At 41.6% G+C, this 25,421-nt stretch overlaps 2 protein-coding genes across 4 annotated transcripts in view; one reads left to right on the top strand and one right to left on the bottom strand.

Annotated features, from left to right (window-relative positions):
- ANO10 (anoctamin 10) overlaps positions 1-12,155 on the top strand; it is a 121,093-nt gene extending 108,938 nt beyond the window's left edge. Inside the window, exon 13 of one of the 3 annotated variants that reach the window (XM_063408485.1) lies at positions 11,271-12,155. In XM_063408485.1, the coding sequence (XP_063264555.1) occupies positions 11,271-11,303 (33 nt within the window). In that variant the 3' untranslated portion in view covers positions 11,304-12,155. Of the gene's footprint in view, positions 1-11,267 lie in introns of all 3 variants that reach the window. The other 2 variants (XM_063408476.1, XM_063408465.1) reach the window with 2 other exon arrangements.
- Positions 12,156-18,163: 6,008 nt separating this feature from the next.
- Positions 18,164-25,421, bottom strand: part of SNRK (SNF related kinase) — a 38,250-nt gene continuing 30,992 nt past the window's right edge. Inside the window, exons 6-7 of the mRNA XM_063408453.1 lie at positions 24,675-24,809; positions 18,164-20,144 (exon numbers count right to left, since the gene is read on the bottom strand). Of these exons, the coding sequence (XP_063264523.1) occupies positions 18,926-20,144; positions 24,675-24,809 (1,354 nt within the window). The 3' untranslated portion in view covers positions 18,164-18,925. The remainder of the gene's footprint in view (positions 20,145-24,674; positions 24,810-25,421) is intronic.

Raw genomic sequence — 25,421 nt, 5'->3', positions numbered from 1 at the left:
TACAAGACAACATATTTTCTCACAAATGGTAATGTTGTACAGTGTTTCTATAGCAATCGGACAGTTTTGATGTGCTACAGCTAATATGTTGAAGAGAAATTACTTTAGATGTTTGTGTTGCATGCTAGATAATGTATTTGTTGTGATATATGGAAGCTGAGGAATAGGAGTGTGATGGTACTGGTAACCCAGGGTGTCCAGTAAAAGCACTTTGCAATGTATAACAGACATTCCAGAGCCAAGCCTTGAGGTCTGGTAGAATTAAATTAGTGTGGCAATTTAACATGAATCACAATAGTTAATCCCCCAGTGCATGCTGAAGCTGGCACCATTAGCTCTAATTTCCATTGAAGCAAAAGAAGGAGGTCAGTCTAGAACAACAGCTGGACTGGAGCTGCATATATCTGTTCCACATATTTATTTCTAGGCTTCAGCTTATTGTCCAGCTTTATCCAGCCCCTCAGACAGAGCAGAGCCCCAAAGCAGGGCTGTGCTAGCAGTACTTTGTCCTTCCTTTGGTTCCCACTGCTCCTGAAAGGCAGAGCAGGATAATGGGAGTGGGAGGAGGAGTGTGGCTCTCTTCCCACTGGGAAGCTGCCAGCATCCAGGGCCAGTCTCCTCTGCAGTTTTTCTGCCAGCAAATCTGACCCTTACCCACCTGTGAATTTGGAGGCAGAAGGGAAAGATTTCTCATTTTGAAGGAATTGAAAGTGAAAATAAAAGGAACAGAGTACATCTAGGACAGTAGAGCAGCGGGGAACATGCAAGGAATAAATAAGGAAAGGGAGTAAAATGCTTTAATAAATCAAAAATACTTTATGGAAATTAAAAAGCAGAAAAAGAAAAGAGGAGTGTTATCAAGGCGTATGAAAAATGACTTACTCTGTGCATGGAAAGCCTGCACAGACACAAGGGTCATGATGACAAAATAAAAGAATAATTGTCATATGCTTGACCATTTTTGTAATCATTCAAGTTTTGTTTAGAAGATAACAATTTTAACACAATGTTCTAAACTTAAAAACCACAATGTTATTAGAAGAAATTCTTGCAAATGTAGATGTATTTTATATAATACAAATACTCTGCCTTTATGTATTATATTGCACAAAATTAAAATTAACAGAAAGAAACTGGGATTATAGGGTTGGCAAGGCATGAAAATAATAAAACTAAATAGTCAGAAGTCATTCATCCGTTTTTTTCAATTTCAACCTCATCCCAAAATCTTCTGTAGTTTCCCAGTTACACAGCATAGGGTGTTCAAAGGCACTAAAGCAGATCTCAGAATGAGAGTAAATGCTAATACTCAACATATCTCCAGGTCGTTGTTTGTCTTTATATTACAGAGCTGCTTAAAATGTCATCTCTCTTCAGACTGAAAATAGTTGCTCTTATACAGCTTTAATTTGCTCTTATACAGCTTTAATTTAATAAAATTAAATAATTTTTATTGCAAAAGAATTTCATAAAGCTTTGCAAAGAAATTGCTGATGGTATTAGAGGTAGAAAGGCACAGAATTTTGTGAGGGTCTCTGATGCAGTGCAGGTAGCTCTGAACAGGGGGCTGTGGAGGCAGAGCACTATATCACTTCAAAACAAAGGTGCTGAGCAACCTACAGCAAACAGGTTTTCTTCTCACTAATGCGTTGGAAAAAGGAAAAAAGCATTTTGTTCACTCATAACACAGGAAGTGTGTAAAGAGCAAGTGAGAAAGTCTGGTTTCACTGAAGTAAAAGAGAACTTTGCAATTGCCTTCGTGGAAACCAGACTTTTACCCTTTGCTACGTTGTTCAAAATTGCAACAGGCTTAGCAGGGCAATTTATAAACATTATAAATTTATAAATATTGCCATACCTATAATTTAGGACTATGTCAGCTCTTACAGCTTTACTCATTTTGAAGAAATGCAGTTATAAACTATCAAACTAACCTTTACTCTCCTACCTGCTTATTAGACAGTCTTTTGTAGTACAGTGTGAGCAATGCTCTGTGTCCAGTTGTGCCTCTCCAATAAAAATGGCACATTTAGCAAGCCGTGTCCTTTGTGTACGTGTGCATTTGCATACTGGTACCAAAGCCTCTAAAGTGGCAATTTGCAGATGTCTAGGATGGAGTGAAAAGCAGGAGTAACAAACAGCTCTCCGTTCTCTGCCTGGGCTTAGTTCAAGAACTTCCTGAGCCAGATCAAACCATAAATCCACCATCCACCACTAATTTGAGTAATCAGTCAAATTTATCTGATCAGACACATATTGGCTTAAATATAGATTGAAGAGTAAATCAATAGCCTGTAATCAGTTGATACTTAAGTTTGGCCAAGTGTCTAAGGGAAAACAGTTTATTTCTTTCCATGGGTGCATAGTCTTCCCAAGGAGCTGGGAATGTGGCAGGAGGGAATATGCCTTTTCAGAGGTATCTCTGGTGAAGGAAGAAATTCTGTCAGTGGTGCCATTGCCATTTTTTAAGTATTTAAAGACCTATTTGACACGCTTTAACATTCATAGGGTTGATTGCTTCAGAATATTTATAAAATTACTGTAACTAGAAATGCTTTACTGGTTCTGTGTTGATTATTTTTCACTAGACTGTAACTAGGCAATCGCAGAGCCCTCACAGGAGGTAGAAGAGAGCTTGTCTTTGAAGAGAAAAGCAAGAATGAAAATATTATTCAAAATTACATTGTAATAATGTTCTTGGGTCAGCAGAGTCTCTGCAGGGGAGGAAAAAAATTAAGACTGCCTGGCAGGTCCCTTCATTGCTGTCCTTGGACTCCTCACCTAATAAACTCTAAAGTAGAATTGAAAATAGTTCCTCATCAAATAATCTACACATTGACTAGTTTTTCCTACTTTACTCCATCAAAATACTTTTAAAAATACTGTGGTAACGGTTACTTAGAATTAAACTTACTTTTCGCACTGATAAAACAGATAAAGAGGCAAATTCCTTCTTAGAAAGAATTCCCAACAGTGGTTACTTTTCCTGTGTCTGCTCAGTGTTGGAGTCTGATTTCTCAACATGTAGTTTTTACTTCAGATATACTGTAAAATTTTCTACTAATATTTTTCAGACATTTGATTTCTCTGGCATTTTCTGCCATATTTGTGAGGCTGAAGTTTCTTGCCTGCCACAAGGAAATGGGAATTTTGTACTTGCAGCATTGTGGCTGCTGTGTGGCAGGACAGAAGACAGCCATGCCCCCTGCACATTTTTTTGCTTATATGTCAGATTTATGTCACAGATTGTAATTTCCAAAAACAGTGCCTGAAGTTGCATTCTTAGTTTCGTATCTGGAGGCTGATCTAGATTACCCAGTGAATGTGCTGCATAGAGGAGTGAACTTCTTGTTACTTTTTTTTAATTTGAAATCATGTTGGGCTGTTTATGACTTGACAAATGGGCAAATTTGGAGAGAAATGGGAGCCCAGGGTAAAACTGAGACTACCTGGGCTTGGGCTGGGGCTAGCCATGCCTCTGTGTCCATTGGCAGAGCAGAGGGTGGGTAGCACTTTAGTAGTGCATAGGTGTAGGGGTTTATGTGCCTGAATTCCACATAAAATTCCAAATTTGTGTCCAGAAAGTAGTGGAATATATTTTTCTGTCTTCTGGGGGTTCAGCATAATTCATTTTGAGAGACTGTCTCTATTTTTCACACAGTCTGTTCCCTGCTGTTGCATGGATTACAAGGAGACACGTTCATGCTCTTTGAGTTTTTCCTCTGCTCATTTTGTGGCATTAAATAGTTTAAACTGGTCTCTTGCCTTTTGTACAATAGATTTGCTAAAGGATGTTGGCAAGAACTGTGGGTTTTGGCCTGTGCAATACCGGAATTGCTGCTGTGTGGTCTCCCCTGGCTAAACCTCTGTGACGTGGGTTTGTGCACTCGAGGGAGGCTTATGTCTGTAACACAGCAGGATCCTTGCAGCTTTAAGCTGGAAAAAACGGAAGCAGAGAGTTAGTTTGAAACACATCTTCTGCAGAAGCTGTAGTGAGCTGTGTATTTTTATCATCACCCAAGCACTTGGCCCCTCAAGAAGCGTGAGGAGGAAGAACTCTCACTGTCCCCCTGCAGTGCCACTGACTGCTTTCAAGCCCTTCTCCTCCACTGCTGATGTTGCTTCAGAGGTGTTGGGCTGCTTTCAGCTGTGCCTCCTGGATCATGAGGCAGAGTGAGTGCAAGGCATGTGAGCTTAAGTGGTGAATTAGTGCAGTTGAGCCGCCTGGTTGTTAGCCAGGCTTTTACTGCTGTCACAGAAGAAACCTTTGGAGATCAGCTAGTCCAACCTCCCTGCTCAGGCAGGGACCCCCAGAGCATGCTGCTTAGGACTCTGTTCAGATGGCTTTTGGGTATCTCCAGGGAAGGAGATTACAGTTGGTATAAAGCTAACACAGCTATGTCTGCAGTTAAGCTTCAGTGTCAGATGCATCCATATATTAGGAATTTGTGTCCAGAAGGCTCGTTAAACTCTGCAGGTGCTGGGTATTTCTCTTCCAAAGGGTATATGCGTGCTCAGGGACACCCTGCTTAGTGAATGAGCTTGTTAAACTTCAGAGAGGCAGAATGGTTTAGTTTACTCATTTTCTCTTGATGGTAACTAGTAATTGCAGACAGGTAATTACCATCCTCCAAAACCCCTGAGAAAATAAATTGTATCATTGCTCACCCTGAAACCATTACAGCACCGTTGATGTGCTGTTAACCTAGGGGACAACTGGACCCTTAAACCACAGTGACATCTGTATGACCCAGGGCACAAAACTAAAGCAATGAGTGCAGGACTGCACAGTCCATCCCTCCTCTTCGAGATGTCACCACGGTCATGTCACATTGCACGTTTTTGCATCGTTGCTTTCCTAGCCAGTCGATGGTTTCTGCTCCAAAATCCATTGACCAGCTGCTGATTGGGTGAGAGGTAATTGCATAAGCTAAAGGGGAGAGCATCTCTTGGGCTGGCATCCTGTGAGGGTGGTTTCAGCACACACTCCTCATCAGGCATTCAGACATGTTGTTTAACATTCTGTATTTATCTGTCACTTGGCAACTGCATGGCCAGTTATGGTGAAAAAAAGTTACAAAATATGAGCCACACAAGGACAAAAATAATGTAAATATTTTGAGGGACGTAATTCATAAGCTGTATTTTGAAGAAAATACTATTATACTGTCTTGTGTGACTTCCACTATTCATTTTTGTACTGTCTACAGAACTAAAATAAGGTTCAGCAAAGGGTGACTAATACTGTAAGAATATTGTAATGAGTATTAATTAATACTTTGCAATTTAAATCAGAGAAAATCTGAAGTAGATCAGAAAAAAAATCTTGGGAAAAAATGTACTACAAATGGGGTTGCTTTGTCTGCTATTCCTCTCAGTGCTATTAATCAGGCACAATACTCCAAGGCACAAATTATGTGATTCTGCAGGTTTTCTTGACTCTGCACTTACTAATTTTGCAAACCAATTGTTTCATTAACACTGGCTTTGTACTTGGTATTCTATCTTGAATTAGGCATACAAGAAAGGAAAGAAGATAATTCTTTTGTTTTTTGCTCTTTCCCATTACTTTCTATTTCTTGTAGCAGATCACCACTCTGGGTCTGTGGACTCCAGGCAAACTTCCTGTCACAATTCCTGTAGAAACAACTATAAAAATCTCTCAGCTGGGAGGGACCTCAGAAGGTCGGTAGTCCTACTTCCTGCTCAGGATAGGATTGGCACCAAATCTAGACCCCAGGGCTGTGAGGAGTGGGGTTTCCTGTCAGATCCTTTGAGGACAGAGACTCCAAAACCTCCCTGGGCCCCCGCTGCAGTGCTTAGTTATCCTTGCAGTGAAATGTTTTCTGTTGGGACTTTCTTGGCTTATTTTTTAAGGACCATTTCATTTCTTGTTCCCTGGCTGTGCATCCTGGCCAAGACTCTGATTCCATCTTCTTGCTGACCTCCTTATAGATTTCTTGCTGACCTCCTTATAGATATTGGCAGATTTCTCAGGGCATGTGCATCACCTCCCTGCCCATCTTGGATTTCATAGCTAGGCATGGCAGAGTTGATCAGTGTTGTTTCTCATACCTGAGGGCCCAAAACTAGATGTAATCTTTCAGGTGCAACCCAGAAGAAAGATTAGTAAACATTCTTCCAAATTTTAAAATACTGTAATTGCTTACAGTCCTTGTGAGAGTGACAATTCAGGATTTGTTTCTTTGTTATCTTCAATTTAAAATTCTTCTCGTTTCCATTTGAGAAATCTGCATTTGACTGTTTAATGCTCATGTGTGGCTTTACTTTAGAGACGGTTGTTTCCACTGGGTTGCAGCATCACAGGACCATTGGTCTCAGCTCTGGGAAATCAGGAAGTTGTGAAATTATTCCTACAAGTCTTTTATCATACTACTGAAGTAGAGGGGAAATTGTATTCTGGAAATCAATAGCTTTCAAGGAGACTGAGGGGTTGTGCAGGATGACTTAACTGAAAATAAGCATTCAGTGTTACATTGTGTGTGGTCCTGGGATTTCAAAACAGGAGAGTACTAGTATAGGGACTGGTTATTTCTGCTGTCAAGAAGCATCAGTTACCGTCTCCAGCTAAGGACACAAACAGGTTGCTGGAAAAGTGGTCAGAGTCAGAAATGCAGCTTAAAAGTAACTCCAAGCCTGTAGTCCTTGAGTGCCGTTCCCTGCAGAGTTTTCAGTGCCATAGACAAAAACCTTGAGGGAAGATTTATGATTCTAGGTATGAATTTACCACAACCTTAACACCATTATAATCAGTGAGAACAAATTTCCATTATGTAAGCTTTTAAACCTTTACACAGAATAAAATACTACATGTGGAAGAGGCTTACAGAGTTTTGAAGTGGGTGTTAATTTGCCTCTTCTAAAACTGGTTGGTACTTACAGATTAAGCTGATACAGTTCTTGAGACAGCTCAAGAGCCAAGAAACTACTATTGTTGTGATTGGAAACCATTACAAAACAAGAATTTAATATATGTCTGTCATGTTTTCATATTATAATTAATGCTAGAAAGTGGGAAAATACCATGTACCACTGCTCTTTCTAACAGCTTATGGGCTGTTCCACATGGTGTATACAGGAAAACCAGAAGATGGGGTTGCTGATAAAAAACGTGTGCCTTCGTGTATTCTTATATTTAGCATAAACTATTTACACGTCTGTTCTTCATATGTACAAACTTATACACATAACATTACATTACATACACGTTATTCCACAGTATACCTGTGGAAAAGCACCAAACCAGTGAGTCAATAGATCCTGGTTTCTTTGGTTTTCCCTTTTATATGCTTTCTATTTTTAATTGTTTTCCTCGGGTTGTGGTTGAATTGGCAGTTGGAATTAACACACACAGTGGTAAAATTAAGAGTAGTTAGAGGCTGGCTTACCAGGTCTGAGCATAACTGGGAAATAACAGTGTTGTAAGCCTCTGACACAGAGCTCAGCAAGGGCAGTAAATCAACATCAAACCAGCAAAGGCTGTTAGCGCCCGTTAAATGTTGGCTGTGCCACGGAAACCATAAAGGAAAGGTGAGAGTGTTTGATTAGGGTGTGAGTGTATGGGAAACCAGCACTGGGACTGCAGGAATGCTAGGTTCCCTCTGTCATCCTCTGGTGCAGAAAGAAGGTCACGAATGGATTGGTGAGGTGGGGGTGTGAGATGAGCTCCTGCCTCTCAGCCCAGGGGCAGAGAGAAGCCTCGTGCTGGGACACACGGAGCCCTGGCCCAAAGCAGCCCTGCTGTGCAGAGTGAGGGGCAAAGCAGCTCCTCTGCCCTGGGCACAGGGCTTGGGAGATGAGGTGGGTCACGTTCCTCCTCATGCCGTGTGGAAACCTCCTGCATTTCCAGCGAGGCTGTGCCTTGAACCAAGCCCTGGCACTGCTGCTGGGAAATCCCTTGGCAGCTCCTCGTGTGTTGATGTAGCTGAGGTCTCTGGTGCTGCTGTGTATTTCTGTTATTTCATGTTTGTAGCTATTTAATTTTGTATTTTGGTATTGTTGGCAGCACTAAATCACGTGTTTAGACTTCCATAGCCCCTCTAATGGAAGAATTACCACAGCCATGCCCTGTACACTAGAGTTGGTGTTTCTGGTTGTGAGTGAGCCCACAAGGGGAATAGCCTGATTTCCATGCTTGGTATGCAGCTGTTTGTGGTGTGAAAGTATCTGTTCCACCTGAAAGTAAAGTCCTTTCAGAAAATTTAATGAAGGGAAATCTAAGTAATTGGTAAAGCCTGTTTGTAATGTGTAAACCACATTGAAGGGAGTTTGCTGTTTCTCCTGGAAGTACTGTCTAATTATATTACATGTGCTTTACAAGGACATATAAACTTAATAAAATGGAAATAGCAAATCTATTCAATTACAGCAGATAAATATTTTAGAGCATTTCCTAATAGTAGAATTTTAGGATAAACAACACTGTAGCCCCACTAAAATTAATACCAGTTTAAACACGTTTCACTCATGTATTGCATGCACAGGCTGCTGTTGCTAAGGGTGCTGCATAAAACAGAGCATTAAGTACAAACCTTTCACTAGTAACTCTCAGCAGATAATAAATGAAGAATGGCTTCTTGAGCCAACTCATTTCTGAGCTGTGCCTCTGATTAGTTCGCAGAGGCTTCTAATACCCCTCAAATGAGCGTTTTTTGTCATTATGTATCTGGTAGGTTTAATAAGTAGATAGAGATATTTTTAATACCTCTTTTCCATATTTTTAAAATACTTCTTAAAGCTTACAAAGAAACGTCTTTTTGAGGAAAGAGTAGTTAATTCAGCCCCACAGGTTTCCCAGTGAACCTGTTGAGGCTGTCAGGGGGAAAGTGATCTTAAAGGATACCTCATCAGTTCCCTTTCTCAGTAATAAAAAATCTAAAATACACTCCCTTTCCCATATGTTGTCTTAGAGAAATATTTTGCCATTGAACAGGAACATTTACTTTCACAGTAAAAAAAGAAAGAAGATTTAAAAATTCTTCAGCCTGAACTTGGCAAAGAATTTCTCTGTTTGAAGGTGCCACCACATGTTGTTTGCCCAAGTGATAGCTCTTGGGGGAGCCTGCTGCTTCCAGGTATTGCCAAATACATTTTGGTATTAGAAACTATAAAGAAGAAATTAAATACACAGCTCTCGGGGTTCTCACGTGGCTTATGATTCATTTCCTGAAATATGTGTATGACTGCATTTGGACTGATTTTGCCCAGGCCTTGTGTGCCATGGCAGCATGTGAAGCTATTTTAAGAGGCTTTTCTACTCACTGGCCTGCTCAAGAAGCTGGGATATTTGTTTGTTCATGTCATGTATTTTAAATATGATAGCATAAGATTGCCAGCACAAGACAATCCTAGGGTAAGTTTAGCTCAGTTAAAATTAGGAGGGCCTTCAAAAATAAATGAGAGTGGTCCAGCTTGTACAGAGTTTTTGGACAGATTACATTCAGTCATCATTAGCACTCATGTGCTTGGTTTTTTCCAGTCTTTGGCAAGCCCTGCAGAGATCAGAGAATAAAAATACCTTTCCAGTCTTCTGCATTCCTCATCAATCCCCATATAATTACACCAGCACTCAGAATTTAAGAAAATCATTCTAAAATAAGAGAATTAGGTTTGTATTTGATGAATCAGGAACTGAATGAAGGTGCTGTCTTCTGTGTCTGTGTTTTTGCATTAGGAGGAAAAGTCACTTTAATTAAAGATGCTGTAGTTTTATTCAAACATTTATTTAAATGCGTGAATCAGGATGTAGAAGAGGAATCTATCTGTATTCCAGCCTTCAGCCGTGGCTTTTTTCCCTGCACTGTTGCTATGGAGAAGCATATAAATATTTGTCTCACAAACTAATTTTACTTCACTTATAGATGGCATAGAAATACAGATAAAAATTATAAAGAAAAGTTGTTGTAGGTGTCTTTCAGCATGCAGAGTAATGTTTTGGAATAGGTTCAGACCCAGACTAGCAGCAAAGAAAAGGTAGAAGGTGCTGTGTTGATGCATCTGACATCTTTGTATCCTATGTTGTGGGATAGAAACTGAATGATAGTGTACACTTTACTTGCAGTTCCAATTTTGTTATAGCATTATTAGATACTTCTCTTTCTAATAGCTCATATTTCATGGGCCATTTCTATGAGATCAAATACAAATGTAAAAGAAACAACTTCAGCTCAGTGTCACACATCCATCCTCCACTGGGGAAATGATGCAGAGCCCACATAGTGGCTTAGGAGTTGAAAGCTGCATAAATTGTTTCTTCATATCATCACTCACATTTTTTCATGTCCAGCCTTTTGGTTTCCTTGTCTGCCAAGGAGGCAGTGATGCTGGGCCTGAGTGGATTCCAGCAGTCATCTCCTTGCTCTGCTCCTCACCTTGTCCTTTGGGCTGGTCTCCCTCTCATCTCCTTCCTGTGACTGTTGTCTCTGGTTTTTTCCTTTGGGGACTTCAGTCCCTCTGACTATTTCTCGATATATCAGGGTGGCTCCAGCCTTCCAGACATTGCCAGGCCCTTGGCTGAAAACCCCCAGGTGATGTGTGAGAGTTGCCTTTGGCACATTTTAAACTCTTTCTTGTTGCCTCTGTAAATTCTGTGTTATGAAACATTCTCTCTAACAAGAAGCTTCACAGAGTGGCTCTGTTTCCTTTTATTCAGCAGATACTTTCATCACCTGGCATTGTTATCGTGGGTTCACATGGAGATCTCTCTGGTGACATCCTAGGATAATGAAAACAAAACTGGTTATCAACAGGATTGGAAATAACACGTATCACCATAGCAGTCTGCTGCCTCCTTCTTATATCACAGGATGTTTTTATTCAATTCAACAACAAAAAAAGAAATATTGAATAACAGTTAACAGATTGTTGCAATGGGAAGTGGGGCAGCAGTTTGTCAGTTCATTGACCTTTTGAGATCAGCTTAAAAGCCTAAATATTTAAGGCTAAATGACTTTCATGTAAGGCACTATTCATCACAAAAATAATTAACATAAAAATTGCATTGCCATTTGATGAGTGTTTTGGTGGACAGAAGTAATGCCTGTGTTAAAAACGTGTATTTTGTAAAAATCAGGCATGACAGACTGGTTTGGGTTTTTTTTTTTCAAATGCTCAAGCTCCTTTTTTGGTGTGGTTTTATAACTCAGTTGGATTCTGAGGTGTCCTGCGTTGGGCTCTCGCTGGTTTGTGCAGTTCCCCCTGCTGCCGCCGTGCTCAGCATCTCGCTGCGTTCTTGTCTCCTGTGGCAGCAGATGCAGCTGGCGGCGGAGTCCCTGCAGGAGTAACCGCGGGGCAATGAGGATGACGAAGGCGGTCACTGGAGAGGCGGAGCCGGCATTGGCGGTCCTGTGTGGCGCTCAGAGTGCACCCTCCACCATCTACCGAGTAGGTGGCACCTGCTTATATGAAACCTGGTGAATTATCTTTGCCTGACGCTGTAAAAAACTGTATTTTCTCCTGCTCTCTTCGTTTCTCATGTGCAATTGCTTGTGAAGGTAACACCGAATAAAGCACTCCGGCTTATGCCAGGTCTGGATAAAATCTGCCAGACTCCCTGTGCTTTGAGTGATTGAAAACAGATCCTGTGAGGAAGCATCCAGAAGCTAACTAGAATTTTCAGCTGCAACTCTTTAAAGGAAAACAAAAGCAGACTATTATTTAATTTACTCTTCCTTTATGGTTATTGCCCCTTTTGTTCCTTCATTACAATAGCTAATCAATCCTCTATTATTTCAAAATTTGCTTATTAGCTACTGCTTGCCCACAGCCAATTAATTTATGTTATACATTTCATAGGGAACAACAATGTATTTCATTATGTGATCTGAGAAATAGTTGAACATAAATATTTATAGAGTATGTATTATATACTCCTGTTTGCTAGTTCTCTAAACAGGTCCCAGCTAAGATCTTTTTGAACGCTAGGTAAAAAAAAATAGTAGGAAGCAGATTGCTGATCAGTGACTCGTGAAAAATATTTGTTTCCTAATATACATTGGATTTTGGTATCACTCCCCTGGATTCTGAACTGCAGTATTGTACAAATGGATCTTCTGGTTAAATGAACTAACAGTAACAGATCAATTAAACCTGATACTTGATACACCAGTACTTGTGTTTGTAGTGAGTACCTGATTTGGTTTTCCTTGCATTTCACAAAAAGGTAGCTGTCCTAATGTTTCATTGTTTTCTGACAGTTATAGCACCGAAATCTACAGTGTTTGCTCCTGTGACCTTGAGACAGTTTATTTTTGGCTGCTGTGATGTTCAGTTTTGGTAGATGTAACTGCATGTGGTACTTGCTGGAATTTTGTTCACAAAAATCTGCTGCTGCCATAATTAAGGCCTTTGCCTACTTTGCACATTTCAGATTTCTGCCACAGGGCCCCCACAGCAGAGTAATATAACTAACCCAAAATAATATATTTTGTCTGGAACTAAAAATTAGGATTTCTCAGGCTTTGCAGGTGTGACCCAGTAAGAAATTACTTCTCCTGGGAAAGAGGAGCAAACCTGTGCCACAGCTACTGTGTTCTTGCCTCTCCCACTGCTCGTCCCCCACTCTGCTGCTATTTCAGGGGTATCTCATGGACTGCTGCTTTCACAGCCTGTTCCTGAACGGTGGCAGGGCTGTGGCAGCACAAGCTCTGCCCTGAGGATCTCTGAGGGAAGCATGTCACCCTTCCTGTGGAGATCCCAAAGCCAAAGGGTTTTTTAGGAGAGGATCAGTATGTTCTCCATGAAAACTCCCCATCTTTGCAGTCTCCTGCCCACTTTGATCTGAAGTAGCTCATGTTTCTTCAAGTTTTAACTGCCTGGTCAGTGTTTCTGAGTGAGCAGTTCCCGAGAGGAAAAGTCCCTAGGATGGGTTCCTGTTGCAGCATGTTCTTGTGACCCTGTAGCCATTCTGAAGGGATTCTGCTGCTCTGCTAATTGATGGTGGTCTGGGAGCATGGAGTTGGTATGTTTTGCTGATGGCAGCTGGATCAGGTGTCTGCAATAACTTTCTAAGATGGGTTAGAAAAGGAATCAAGTCATGTATCAACTGTGATCATGTGAAACAAGTCACCTTCTGCAAAACTGACTTTGTGGTTTTCCTTGTGGGGTCCATTTATTGTTTTTTGGATTAACAGGAAAATCTCTAATGAGGTGCAAGTACCCAGTGACTTCAGTAATGTTTGCTGTTGCTTTTGCCTTGGGACAGTCCCTTCACTTCTGCTTAATTTCCTTATCTATAAATAGGAATAATACTGTTGTTAGGTGCATTCTCCACCTGAAGTGAGGAGGTATGGAGGAATTCTGACCTTCTATAGTGTGAGGGAGAAGTAGGGGACTCCTTTGTTTTATAGGTATTAAAAGGTTGTTCTACAGACTGAGAGAACTCTTGTTTTAGCATCACAGATGCTACATGGTCACGACAGAGACTGTTTCTGTCCTAAAACATACACTTTAACCTGCTGAGAAATGTGCCGTCATCATGCCAAGGAATATTTTGTCACTGAACTGAAATTTAGCTCCAATTCCTCTGTATGCAGCTCTTTGTCCTGTCACTGGGGAGGGTTTTCTGTGTTTCATACTGTTTGATACTGGGTTTTGTCTTTTGGGTTTTTATACATTCATGGTGGCATCTATTTTCATTTCTCATTTGAGAGAAAAAAATGTTCCTGTCTGTGCTCCTGAATGTGTTGTTTCCTTTCCACTGTAGGTGCACCTGTAAAAATAGTGGGATGCCAGGGATTGAAACTCACTGATGAAAATCAGTTGTCAGGTGAAAATGTCAGAAATAATAAGGTATTTATCAGTAGCTGCCATGCACAAGGTATGGAAGCTGAATGTCTGTTTCCAGAGTCCCTTACCCAGCTGAGAGAGCCTCACACCTCTAAACAGCCGTGGCTCTGAGCCCTTTAGGGGTGCAGGCCAACAGGCAGGGCTGTGTGGCAGTTCTGCCAGTGCCTGAGTCTAAGCAATTAAAGAAGTTTCTCTCTGGTCTCAAGCTTCAGGGAAAAACCAAGGATAAGGCTGGAGCATCCTGTTTGGGAAGATGACTGTGTGGGAGTAGCCCGTATCTGTCTGTTAAGACTTGGATTTTACAGATCTCCTTAGCAGCAACAATAACAATCCAAAAAAGCCATTTTTAAGAGGGGCACTCTTGCTGGTGATACAAAAGTTTTCTCGGCAGGTACGTTTGAAGTGCAGGTCTAATTGTATGGCCCAGAGGGATCTGCTGACTCAAGGTAACTACTGAGAACAACAGAAGAGGAAAACACTCACTACATGGAAAGGTTCCTCTGTAAGCAGGCAAGCAGTTATGGATGTCTTAGCCTACCTCGACCTGAGGGAATTGATCTTGAATCTCATTCAGAGAAATTTGAGTTTCTTCCTTATGCATGTAAGCAGAGCCCCTGGGAACAATGCCTACTTCTGCGATGTGCTTTCTCCAGGAAAGCTCTGCCTGCCTCACCCAGGAGCTGCCAGGGGAGTGCCAGGCCAGGGCTGACAGCAGGGCCTGGTGCCTCAGTGCTGAGTGAGGAGCTCCCTCTGCACCCCCGTGCTTGATACAAAGCACGCTGGGGATGGCCTCTGTCCTCACTGGCATCATGAGGGCGGCGCGGGCCTGCTCGAAGAGCTCCTCAGCCCTGGCTCCCAGGAACGTCCCAGTGCCTAGAGGAGCCTGTCCCAGGCTGAGGGCGAGAGAGAAAACCTGCTCTGCATTTCTCAAGAGAGCAGTGAGAGGGAGGAGATGGGAAGATGTTACACAAGGGCTTGCTGAAATGAGTTCCTGAGATCTGACATGACTCATCTGAGAGCCTGGTGAAGTCTCTGTTACCTCTCTGCACTTCTCAGGCCCTACACTTGCATTTTTCTTGCAACATAATTCTTCCATCACACGAGAAAGTAGAGGTCATCTCTTTCTTTTCCCCTATGTAATCAGACTTCCCTCTGTCACTAACACAGAGTTCTTGACTTCCAGAAATTGATCTTATTTGTAATACAAGCAGATGGGCCACACTGAGTCATCTTACAGTTACAATTTAAAACTTAAACAATAAATTAATAGCCAGAGCCCGTGGTCAGGGAGGGAGCAGGCTAAGACAACTGCAGAGACACTGCTTTGGAGAAGGGCAGTCCAGCAGTCCCTCAAAACGCCGTATGGATGTGACTTCAGGGAGGGAGCCTGGCTGGGTGCATGCAGTTGGCAACTCAACAAGTGAGTCATTGCTACACATCCCTGAGTACAGTCACATCAAGGTGTTACTGCTCAAACATCTTTCATTGAAAGCAAGTCATCATTTGGAATTAACAACAAATCAGTTCTGATTCATTCACATAAACTTACCCACGGGAAGGGCTAATGGGCTGGCTGGGTTGTCTCTGATGTTTGGGAACATTCCAGCTTGCCTCTGTTCCCTGTTTATCACCAACCAGCTGCATTGGGATTTCCCTTTATTTGCTAAGGAAAAAAAGCCTTAAAAAAATCTGACTTGAAAAGTATCTGACCTGCACCTACCAAGATGTTAGTGCTTGGCCTTGCACTACAAGATGTGTTACGCCTTTCCTGTCTCGGTCACAGTCACAGCCCTGCAAATTCCTTGACCACTCCTTTCCTGCTACTGCCTCCACCCCGTTTTGCAGTGACCAGAGCTGGGAAGTTCCTCAGCAGGGGAAAGCTCCCAGCTGCACAAGCCCACAGGTGCAGCTCTGCACAAGTGCCCTGGCCTAAAGCAGTGCTCCCTTAACGACTTGTATCACACAACTGTTCCATGCCCTTGATCCCTGTGTCCATACCCGCCCTGGCTGGTTACAGTTTGGGCTCAGGGGCAGTTAAATCTCTGCAGCAGCGCAGGTTGTGCTGAGCTGCTCCAGCTGTAGCCACCACCACCAGACACCTCTGAGGGACAAGAGGCCAGAGGCCAGCCTGCTTCCAGGCAGCCCCGTGCCCCTCACTGCAGCAGGTGCTGGTGGGCCAAAGTGGGCTGGCACTGCTGCCCTGCCCTATTTTTACTATTGCCCACTTTACGTTATAAAGAACAGCAGTCTGAAGTTCTGCCTGAGGAACAGCTCCCTCAGCCTTGAGACAAAAAAACTCAGCCGACGCTGACTGTGATAGCTGTTAAACCCAAATGAACGTGTCTGATCACTGCAAGAGCGTAACTGAAGTTCACCCATGGATGTCCACCCACACACAAAGCTGGGCACTGGCAAGGCAAGGCGAGGCCCCTCGCTCTCCGCAGGTGCCGCCTCACACACCCAACGCCAGGAGACACAAACCCCATCCACATGCAAGTCATCGGTTATGCATCAATCAGGATACCACTTTTATTAACTGGATTTTCCACTTCTGTCGCACACCATGAATGTTTGTACAATGAAAAAGCCAAACACTGCCAGAAGCAGTAAGATCAGTTGATATTTCTGTACCCTCTTAACACACATGGATTCTTTCTTGGTGAGAAATTTTTATACTTCTGTTCATTAATTCTGCTTATTTAGACTGCTACTCTTAAAATTCTGTGTCAAGATTGTCACATCTTAAATACAGATTAAGTTGCTAGAGGTACATTATTTTTTATATATTTTTATATACACACATACAGAAAAATACAAGACTAACTGTTTTTCCACAATATTTACTTTATACACTACTGTAACTATATGAACTCTTAAAGACACGTTAAGGGGTACAAGAAACTGTTTACTTGCTCTAAATAGTTTGGTCCAATATTATCTTAATGTAGTGGTTATTCTCGCCCTTCCTTTTACGTGACGACATAACACGACGTACACCACATGCACAGTCATTCACCTATCAACAGAGGGGGAGAGGACAGCACTCAGACTAACACATCTGTACACATCTGTACACCCAGAGGTCCAACCAGCCACACACAACTATAAGGCTATAATACAACTATGCAGCATAAATGGTCAACACTGCTGTTCTAAAGTGAGCACCATATATACAGTCGTATATAAAAACATCGGAAACAAAATACACCCGGGGTTAGTTAAAAGGTGCCATTCCAAGGCTGTACATATCAGGAAAGAGTATTTACAATACTTGGAAAAAAGCTGCAACAAATAAAAGTTTATTGCCAATGCCCTTTATAAACTTGTCTCCTACGTGGATGTTACGCTCACTGTCTGTGAACCACACATCTCGTTTCTGGCCCTTGGTAAGATCCCTGCTCAAAAATTTCAAGCAATCATGTTCTATGGCTTCACCCACACGTCTACGCTTGTAGCTTTTAACTAAACTGCAACTGGAGATTAAAACTTAAAGAAGTGAACACTTCTAGAACCTTTGCCTTTTCTGGAAGCAGAACCCCCGGCTCAGCTTGTCAGGAAGGACAGACACTCCATGCGCTTCAGACGCTCTGAAGTCTTCCAGGAATCACGAGAGCTGCCGGGAGCTGTGGCCATCCTGACCAGCCGTTCCTCGGTGCTCTGCTCCCTCCGCAGCAGACACAAAAGGCGCTGTACTGACCATTCTGAAAGTGTTACAAGACGCTCAACAGTGTCAAACTCCTCTGGGACACCCAGGGTCTGCCCAGGGCGCTGCTACATAGTACCCCCAGTTTCACTAGCATTGCTTAGAAGACCCAGTGCACAGCATGAAAAAATAAAACATTCTTGCCCTTCCCAAAACTAGGAATCTGCAATATATTTTATTCTAGATAATAAAATTCCACAAAGTTAATTCATCTGGTCAAAAGTATCCTTTTGTACAGAAATACTCTGAATCAAGACCTTGCCATGGCAACTTGGAAAACCTGACAGGAGGGCTCAGAGCTGTGAAAGAAACACTTTCCTACACGCTATTTTAAATGGACTTCATGAGCAACTGTATTACCGAGGGAAAATAAGTGGTGTACATGTGGGGAACAGCAGTCGATTAAGTCCTAAAGAGAGTAATAATAACAAAACTGTAAATGACATTAATTTCAATATGAATCCAATTACCTAAAGGTTTTCCATCCCTTATTGCCTTCTGGAATCTCAGGGAGAGGAGGATAGAACAGCAGAGAGGGTTTACAAGGTAAAAACCTAAAATACTAAGTCTCATGATATACTACTAACAAAAGTAATCCATACAAATACTTTTATTTTCAGTTAGCATGTAAAAACTCAGAAGTAGACTTAATAATTTACCTTTGTTATATTAAAAAAGATTGTCTGCTTGTAATATTAACATATTTCTATGGGAGAAAGCTGCCTTACAAATCTACTTGCCTTTTTTTTTTTTTTTTTAAAGAAAACTGCCTCTAGCAAAACAAGATCTTTTCGGTTTGATTTTTGAGCCACAACTTCATCCATATCATAGCTTAAGACAAATAGGTGTGGGTTTAAAATCATATTTCAAGATCACTAATTTTCAGTGCATCTTTGCTTTGTACAAGCCTTGGAACATCTGAAAGCTCCCTGAAGAGTTTTCAGCATCAAAACATTATTGCTTTGGTTCTGTTTCAGACACATAGTATGCCACATATCACATATTTTAGTTTTCACAGAAGGTCAGAACAAGAATTAACATTTCATAAGCAAACAAAAGCTTCTCTCTCTAGTTTAAGTGCAGAACATGAAATTTCTAAGTGCTTCATTTACATTAGGATCCAGATCTTTATTTTAATTTAATCCAGATCTTCCATAGTAAAATTATAAATGTAAAAATTACACAATAAAATATTCTGTTGTGTTGCAAAAGAAAAACATACCTGCTAGCAGCATGCAAAGACCATGCATTGTCATACCATCAAGCAAACACAAAATTAAAGTATAATAAATAACTGCTCGAAGCCCACTTAAAAATCTTAAGACAACAAAAGGGGGTCCGTGACAAGGTGTTCACAGCTCTGACCAGGAAGAATGATGCTGTCAAGCAGATCGAGCTGTTCAAGTCAGGTCACTGTCAAATGACGTGACAACAACTGGTTTGACTGGAGGTACACAGCAGCCCCTCCTTTGGGTTCCGCTGAATATTCACAGATATCTTTTCACAGAGAGGTAGTTGTAGCACATTGTTTTTCAAGTTCCTGTTCTTTAGCCGTTCTAATTCATTTGTTGTGTCTGACATTCGATCAGAAAAAAATTTTAGGCTGCCCAGTGATGAAGCCTGGTTTGTGCTTCCGCTGGAGCTTATACACATTTTCCACGTTGATTTCTCCTGTACTTTTACACTGGAAAAGGACAGATTGTTTTGAGGATCAATAATGTATTTCGTGCTGCCATGAATCTGTGAACCTAGGCAAAGGCTCATGAGCTTCAGGCTTTCAACCAGTTCCCCTGCACTTCTGGATGACAGCTGCATGGAGTTTCCAGATCCAGCACACCTCCGAGTGGAGCCCGAGGTGGTGTTGGTGCTCCCACCAGAGCCACCGGAGGGATTCCCCCCACCTTTGTTGTTATCGCCCGGGCTCGTTTTGTCCACCCCTCCGTTCCCATTGCTTGGTTTGCTTTGTCCACCACCGTCTCCCTGGCTGCCCGGCGGCCCTTCGCTACTGTCCCGTCGGTGCCAGGAGTAAGTAAACCCGCTGTCCTTGTCCAGACGCCTCCTGCTTTCCGAGTCGTCATCGCTGGTTTCGGAGCTGCTGCAGCTGGAGCCCCGGCCCTGGCTTTTCCTCCGGTGGTAGCGTTTGTGCACGGTGCTGGGCGAGGCGATGTTCATCTTTAACCTGCTGAGCTTTGGGGGCAAGTTCTCGTCCATGTCAAACTCGTCATCTGACTCGCCCTCCTCGAAGATCTGGTTGAGGACTGGTGCGCTCTTTCTCGAAGTAAGACGATTTGTAACCGAAGGCTTACGACGCAGAACAACTTGTGTAGAAAGAGAAATGGGTTTTTTATCTTCCTCATCCTCCTCTTCATCTTCTTCTACCCTGAACAAGCACTTCCGGCCACTTGTGGTGGGTTTTAAGCTCACCGACGGAACCGCTGAAAGTGCGGGCCCAGCCAGTTCAGGGATCTCCTCCTTCTTTGCCGAGTCCCCGAGGGCCTTGCTCCGGTGCCCGTTGAGAACGTTCTCAGCCGTGCGAGCCGGCGAGGACTGAGGAACGGTGGCGTGGGAGAGAGGGGTTGCCGTAAGGTCATCCTCCAGATCCTGGGGGACATCGATTTTTGTTGGCCACGATTGCCTGCATTAAAAATTAAAGATAAACAGGAAGTTATATCATGGCAAGCATTTCAGAACTTAAAAGGAAGTGTAAGATCTGCACCAGGGAAGCACAAGTACTGACACACAGACTGGGCTCCTGAGTGGCATGTCTGTAAACAACAGTACTGAGTGACTGACCACAAGGAAGTGTTCTCAGAGAATGTGCATTCCTTTAGAAACGCTGCTGTTTGAAAGGAACACCATCTATACAAGAACACAGTTTAGAAATTATGTTGGTTTCTGTCAAATCAATATTTAAGATTTCACTGCTCTCAGAAAATGAATTAGGCAATAAAAAAAACGTGAAATAATTGTGTCTCAAATAGATAATCTGATACTGGTACAGAACCACCAGTACCCAGAGGAAGGTACAAGCCTATTCAAGCACAACTAAGATAGTATTGCAAATGACTTTTAATCTGAAGCTTCTGGGGTTTTTCCCCCAATATTCTTAATATAAAAATTGGGTTAGAATTAACAGGAGTGAGACTGAAAAGGTGAGTCAGATGAAACAGTCTCTCATTCTCACCAAGCACTATTCTAGAAAGTTCCCTTTAATTTTAAACACATCCAAACTGAGATGATACATTTATTTGCCCTTAGCTGAGAATCTGGAATAATACAACTGCATGAATTGAGAACTCAAGCTGCTTAAGAATTGACACTTGAATAAACTGTAAATCCAAGTTGAAAATCTGTGACTCTGTAATAGCATTAGCTCAAATCAAAACGAAAGTAACATGAGTGTGCATCAGTTTTACGAGTAGACAGCTGATGTTTTATCTCCAGTATCTTAAGCTACTCTCTAATGATCTGCATTTCACTTTAAATCTTAACATAGATTTTAATTGTCCAATAATGCACACAGAATAAATAAAGAACAAAGACTGTCAGTCTTCACTCTCTATATTTCAAAAGCCTAATCCAAAAACCCGACATCCACAGACCAATACATTAACACTGAACAAGTCTTTGACTTCTTTGCTCAGCATAAGCCCCACATTTGTCTTCCAATTTAAAAAGTGTGCCAATCTCTTAACTTTACAAAACAAAAATACTCTGGCTACTGCATGAAAAGCTGTAGGTAGTAGAGACCTCTGTTCACATATGGACAGCACATTACAAGACATTCCCAACCATATTTTGTGTGTGCCAACAGAAAGGGCTGCATAGCTTTGCAGCCCAGTTTAGAAACAACAGGAGGAGGACAGCAGAGATCATTTCACACCGAGTGTGACCCAGGTATCTGCCTGACAGGCTACATAGGAAGACACAAGAATCACATCAGTTTCCTGCTCTCTGGCATGTCAGGAGGTCAAGCTGAAGAAAGAGGGAAAGCTCAGACACCTCTTTGCTGCAGTAGGACTGCAGTAGCTGAAGACTGCACAGGAAAGACCCCTGAAGTGTGAGAAGATACTGGTCTAGACCAGGTTGTCTCCTGACAACTCTCTCCCCAGTTGTACAAACTTTGAGGAGGAGGCTGTACTAAAGCCAGCAATAAACTCACCTAGCCTTGCTGCACTTTGCATTGAAGCACTTGCATCAGTTTTGCTCAACCAACAGTGCCAGAACCCTCTACCCTCTGAGCCAGGACCCTCTAACAGTAGGGCCCAGCTGCCCACACACTGCCTTAGCCTGTGTGGTGCATTCCCTGCATGGAGCCATGCAGGCTCCTGCCTGTCTCACTGCCTCCACCAGCCTCTCTCCAGTGGGGAGCTCTACCTGGAGGGAGGCAACACCACCAGCAGCTCTGAGCCAAGCTGCACAGACAAGAAGGGAAGCCTGGGCTGTGGTCTTCCTTGGTTTGACACTGGCACCCTCCCTTAGGCTCCAGTTGTCTCCAGAAATGCTGGGAAACACTGGCCCAGTTTGCTGATGACTTAGGCTCTGCTGTGTATTCTGAACACAAACAATTGCCTGTAATTAACCATCAGGACTGAAATACACTAGAAACATAACCACAAACATGACAGAAAATGAAAATCTGAATCTTTCAGGAACTTGCCATGCTAAAAGAACAGACTGGTTTGTCAGCAAAAATAGGAAGAGTTCTGTAGTTGTCACAATAAAGAGCAAATATAGCATCTTACAGTACTGTAGTTGCCAGGCAATAAACGTCCTCACTACAGTATGTTTCTCTCTCATAGCAGCCCATGTTTGCCTCCCTTCCCTTCTGCCTCTCCCTTTATTCCCAGGGCCTGAGGGCAGAAAGGGACAGAAAAGAAGTTCCAGGTTGTAAATAAGTTTGGTTTGTTTTGGTTTTTTTATTATTATTTTGAGGTCTGAAAATCAAAGTAATGCAGTACTGTGTCATCTTTTCCATAAGCTCATTCCATGGAAACACTTGGAATTCAGAACCATCACGGAGGCAAAGAACAGCTACTGGGACCATAAGAGCAAGGGTTCCTGAGTTTGTGCAGATGTCCTTGTCATGAAAATTCATACTCGTAGGGCAGGCTACAGCTACTCCAACTTTAAAAATTCATAGAAAAATTAGATTCATTGAACTTTTTGTTCCAGTTTTTTATATAACTAGAGCTGCTCTTTACTGAAAGAGTGACACTGCAGAAAAAAACCCCAAACAATTCAAAAGCCAACTTTATAGTTTTAGAATTTTCATTTGAAGGTGAACTCCAGGTTTTCCTCTACAGTAATTTGTTTTATAAGTAATACTTAGTATTAGGCACTTTTGATGGGATTTCTTTTTTCAGAGAAGCTGACATAAAAATGAGGAGATGATCCATCGTGAGAGAAGTGCTGAATCAAAGTTACAGTATCGCCCTTGAAGAGAGGTGAGCTCTCTAACACCAAGCTCCAGGCCATTTAAGTTCTGTAGGCAACCCTTAGATGTAACTCAACAGTAACTCTTCTGAAGTACCTGCAGCTACCTAAGATAAAATTTCCTACATCACTGACCAGCGAGTGAATGATCATCAGGTGTACACAGTGCAGGGTGCAGTCCTACCTGGGGATGGCCAAGATATTGAAAGCACTGTAACATTCATGGAGCATCAACTCATAATTCAGGGAGACAGAATGGTATTCAGAAGAGATGCTTCTAAAATCTCAAGCCTAAATCCAAGGTGACAACCAATGCAGACTTTAACCTACTTTCCCAAGGGTGTGTCCTTAATTTCTAATGCGTCCATTTTGTTTTACATTTAACTTGAGGTAGTAGTACTTTTATCATTCAGGCTAAGGAAACTATGACTGTGCACCAGAAGGACATCTCAGCATTTATTCCTATTAAATGATTTCACATATGACATTGAATGAAAGTTGTACAGAGAAACTTTTGGAATGAACAAGTTATTTTGTCTTTTTCTCTAAATTGTACAGATAAACAACACTGAAGGTGTTGCTGAAGTTACCAATGCTAAACATCAGAACAAGCATTTAGTATTCTTTTCTCATTAATAAATTATCTACTAATAATTGTTATTATTGCTAGTAATAGTTACAACATTTTAGGCCATTTTTGAAAAGACTGGAGGTTACAGGATGAAAGTTAATGGAACTGTATCAGTACCTCCTCCATCTTAACTGGAACAGTTGTCAAGATGGGCCAGCAAGTACTTTTTCCAATACCAGCAGATCCCTAGTGATAGTTTAACACTTAACTCAGGAAAGAAAAATCACAATGTTTAAGAAAAATAACTGCTCAAAACCGGAATCCTCCAATATCAATGTGCAAGTGGAAACTATACTATTTGCCTTTTGGGCTCGGTGTTTTGGTAGGTTGGTTTGGTTTTGGTTTTCTTTTTTGGTTGGTGGTTTTTTTAAAAGCATATTCTGCTGTAACTGAGTATGTGGATGCTTTGGTAACTGGTTGCAGAGCAAATGAAGTGGCTGAACATATCAATACCAACTACATGCCAGAAGCCAAATTCCCCTCTTTTAGTTTTACTGTGTCACAAGCTGAAGCTTGGAAAATCTCAGGGACCCTTACTGTAAGGTCTTCTTAATTCATGTTTTTGCCAAACAAAAACTTATCTATTGCAGTATCTTTAAGTGACTGATTAAAATGGTAAATTCAACAATTTTTCTTAGACAACAGGCACAGCAAGTGACATGAAAAAGAACATAACCTACAGATCAGATTTAGAGAGATTTCTCATTTATAACTAATTCCATATCAGCAGGTTTATGGATTATGCAACTAATTTTTCTCCAGGGATATTACATAACACAATTTGTATGAGGAGCTGAAGGTCAACAAACAAGCCCTTTCCTAGGAGGTGTGAAAACCTGCCTCTTTAGGTACAGATTTCAAATTGCCTTGTCATTTCCTGAGAAGGTAGGAATTGAAAATATTATATGCAACTGATTTCTGAAGTTTCTGAAGTGTCTGCAGCACTTTGAAGACATTTAAAATTTGCAATGAGTAAATATTTTACCGTTTTCAAGAAAGCAGTACTTGAGAAATTTAATATTCTCATTAAGACAATTTAAAAAACAAACAAAAACCCCCTAACCCCCCTCCCAGACATTTAGATTCCTGAAGTCCCACCTGAACTGAGCTTTGATGTTGCTGGGGCTTGCAGATCTGGTCTGAATTTCCTTCTCTTGTTTTTCTCGCAGGATCCTTTCGGCTAGTAAGAAGTAAGTAGCAGTGATGTGATTGTATTTGTTAGTCTCCAACGCCCTGAGGAAAGTACAAAACATGAAATAACCCATCCATCAGTGGTTTCTAAGAATTGGATATGCCGCTTGCTGTGCTTCCCATAGCAGGAGAAGTGCCTAGAAGCAGGACTGCCCATTTCTGATCTTTTGACAAGCATGCCTTAATTTTATTAAAAATAAAGAGCCAACAAGTCTAGCAATTTCAACTACAGGTGGAAGGAGACAGAATATAATCCAACAAAAGTAATAAATTATTTTTTATTTTACATTTGTTAAATGATAACTGTTTTTATTAATGTTCTGCACCAATGATGGTCTCTCCCACTGGCACATGCAACCACAAAGTACTAATATTTGGTTATGCAACAAATGGAAGAAAACTTGCATTATTTTAGGGCTGTCACATTGGGTTTATGGGTAAATAAGTTCATAAGCCAGTAAGCATCACTCAGACATTGTAACAGAAAGGCTGCCCCTGTTATACAGCTAAAAGCTTAAGAAGTGAGACTGCTGCTTTTCTCTAGCCCATCAACAGTTTTTTACAGCTGAACACATAAAAAATGAAAAAATATTTAAGACCTCCTTCAATTTGAGGAATATTTTAGGAATTTGGCAGTTTTAATCTATTAGAAGA

Source organism: Prinia subflava, chromosome 1 (assembly GCF_021018805.1).
Source record: "Prinia subflava isolate CZ2003 ecotype Zambia chromosome 1, Cam_Psub_1.2, whole genome shotgun sequence".
Lineage (NCBI taxonomy): Eukaryota > Metazoa > Chordata > Aves > Passeriformes > Cisticolidae > Prinia > Prinia subflava.
The sequence above is the reverse complement of the archived record's forward strand: the minus strand, read 5'-3'. Positions and strand labels throughout refer to the sequence as shown.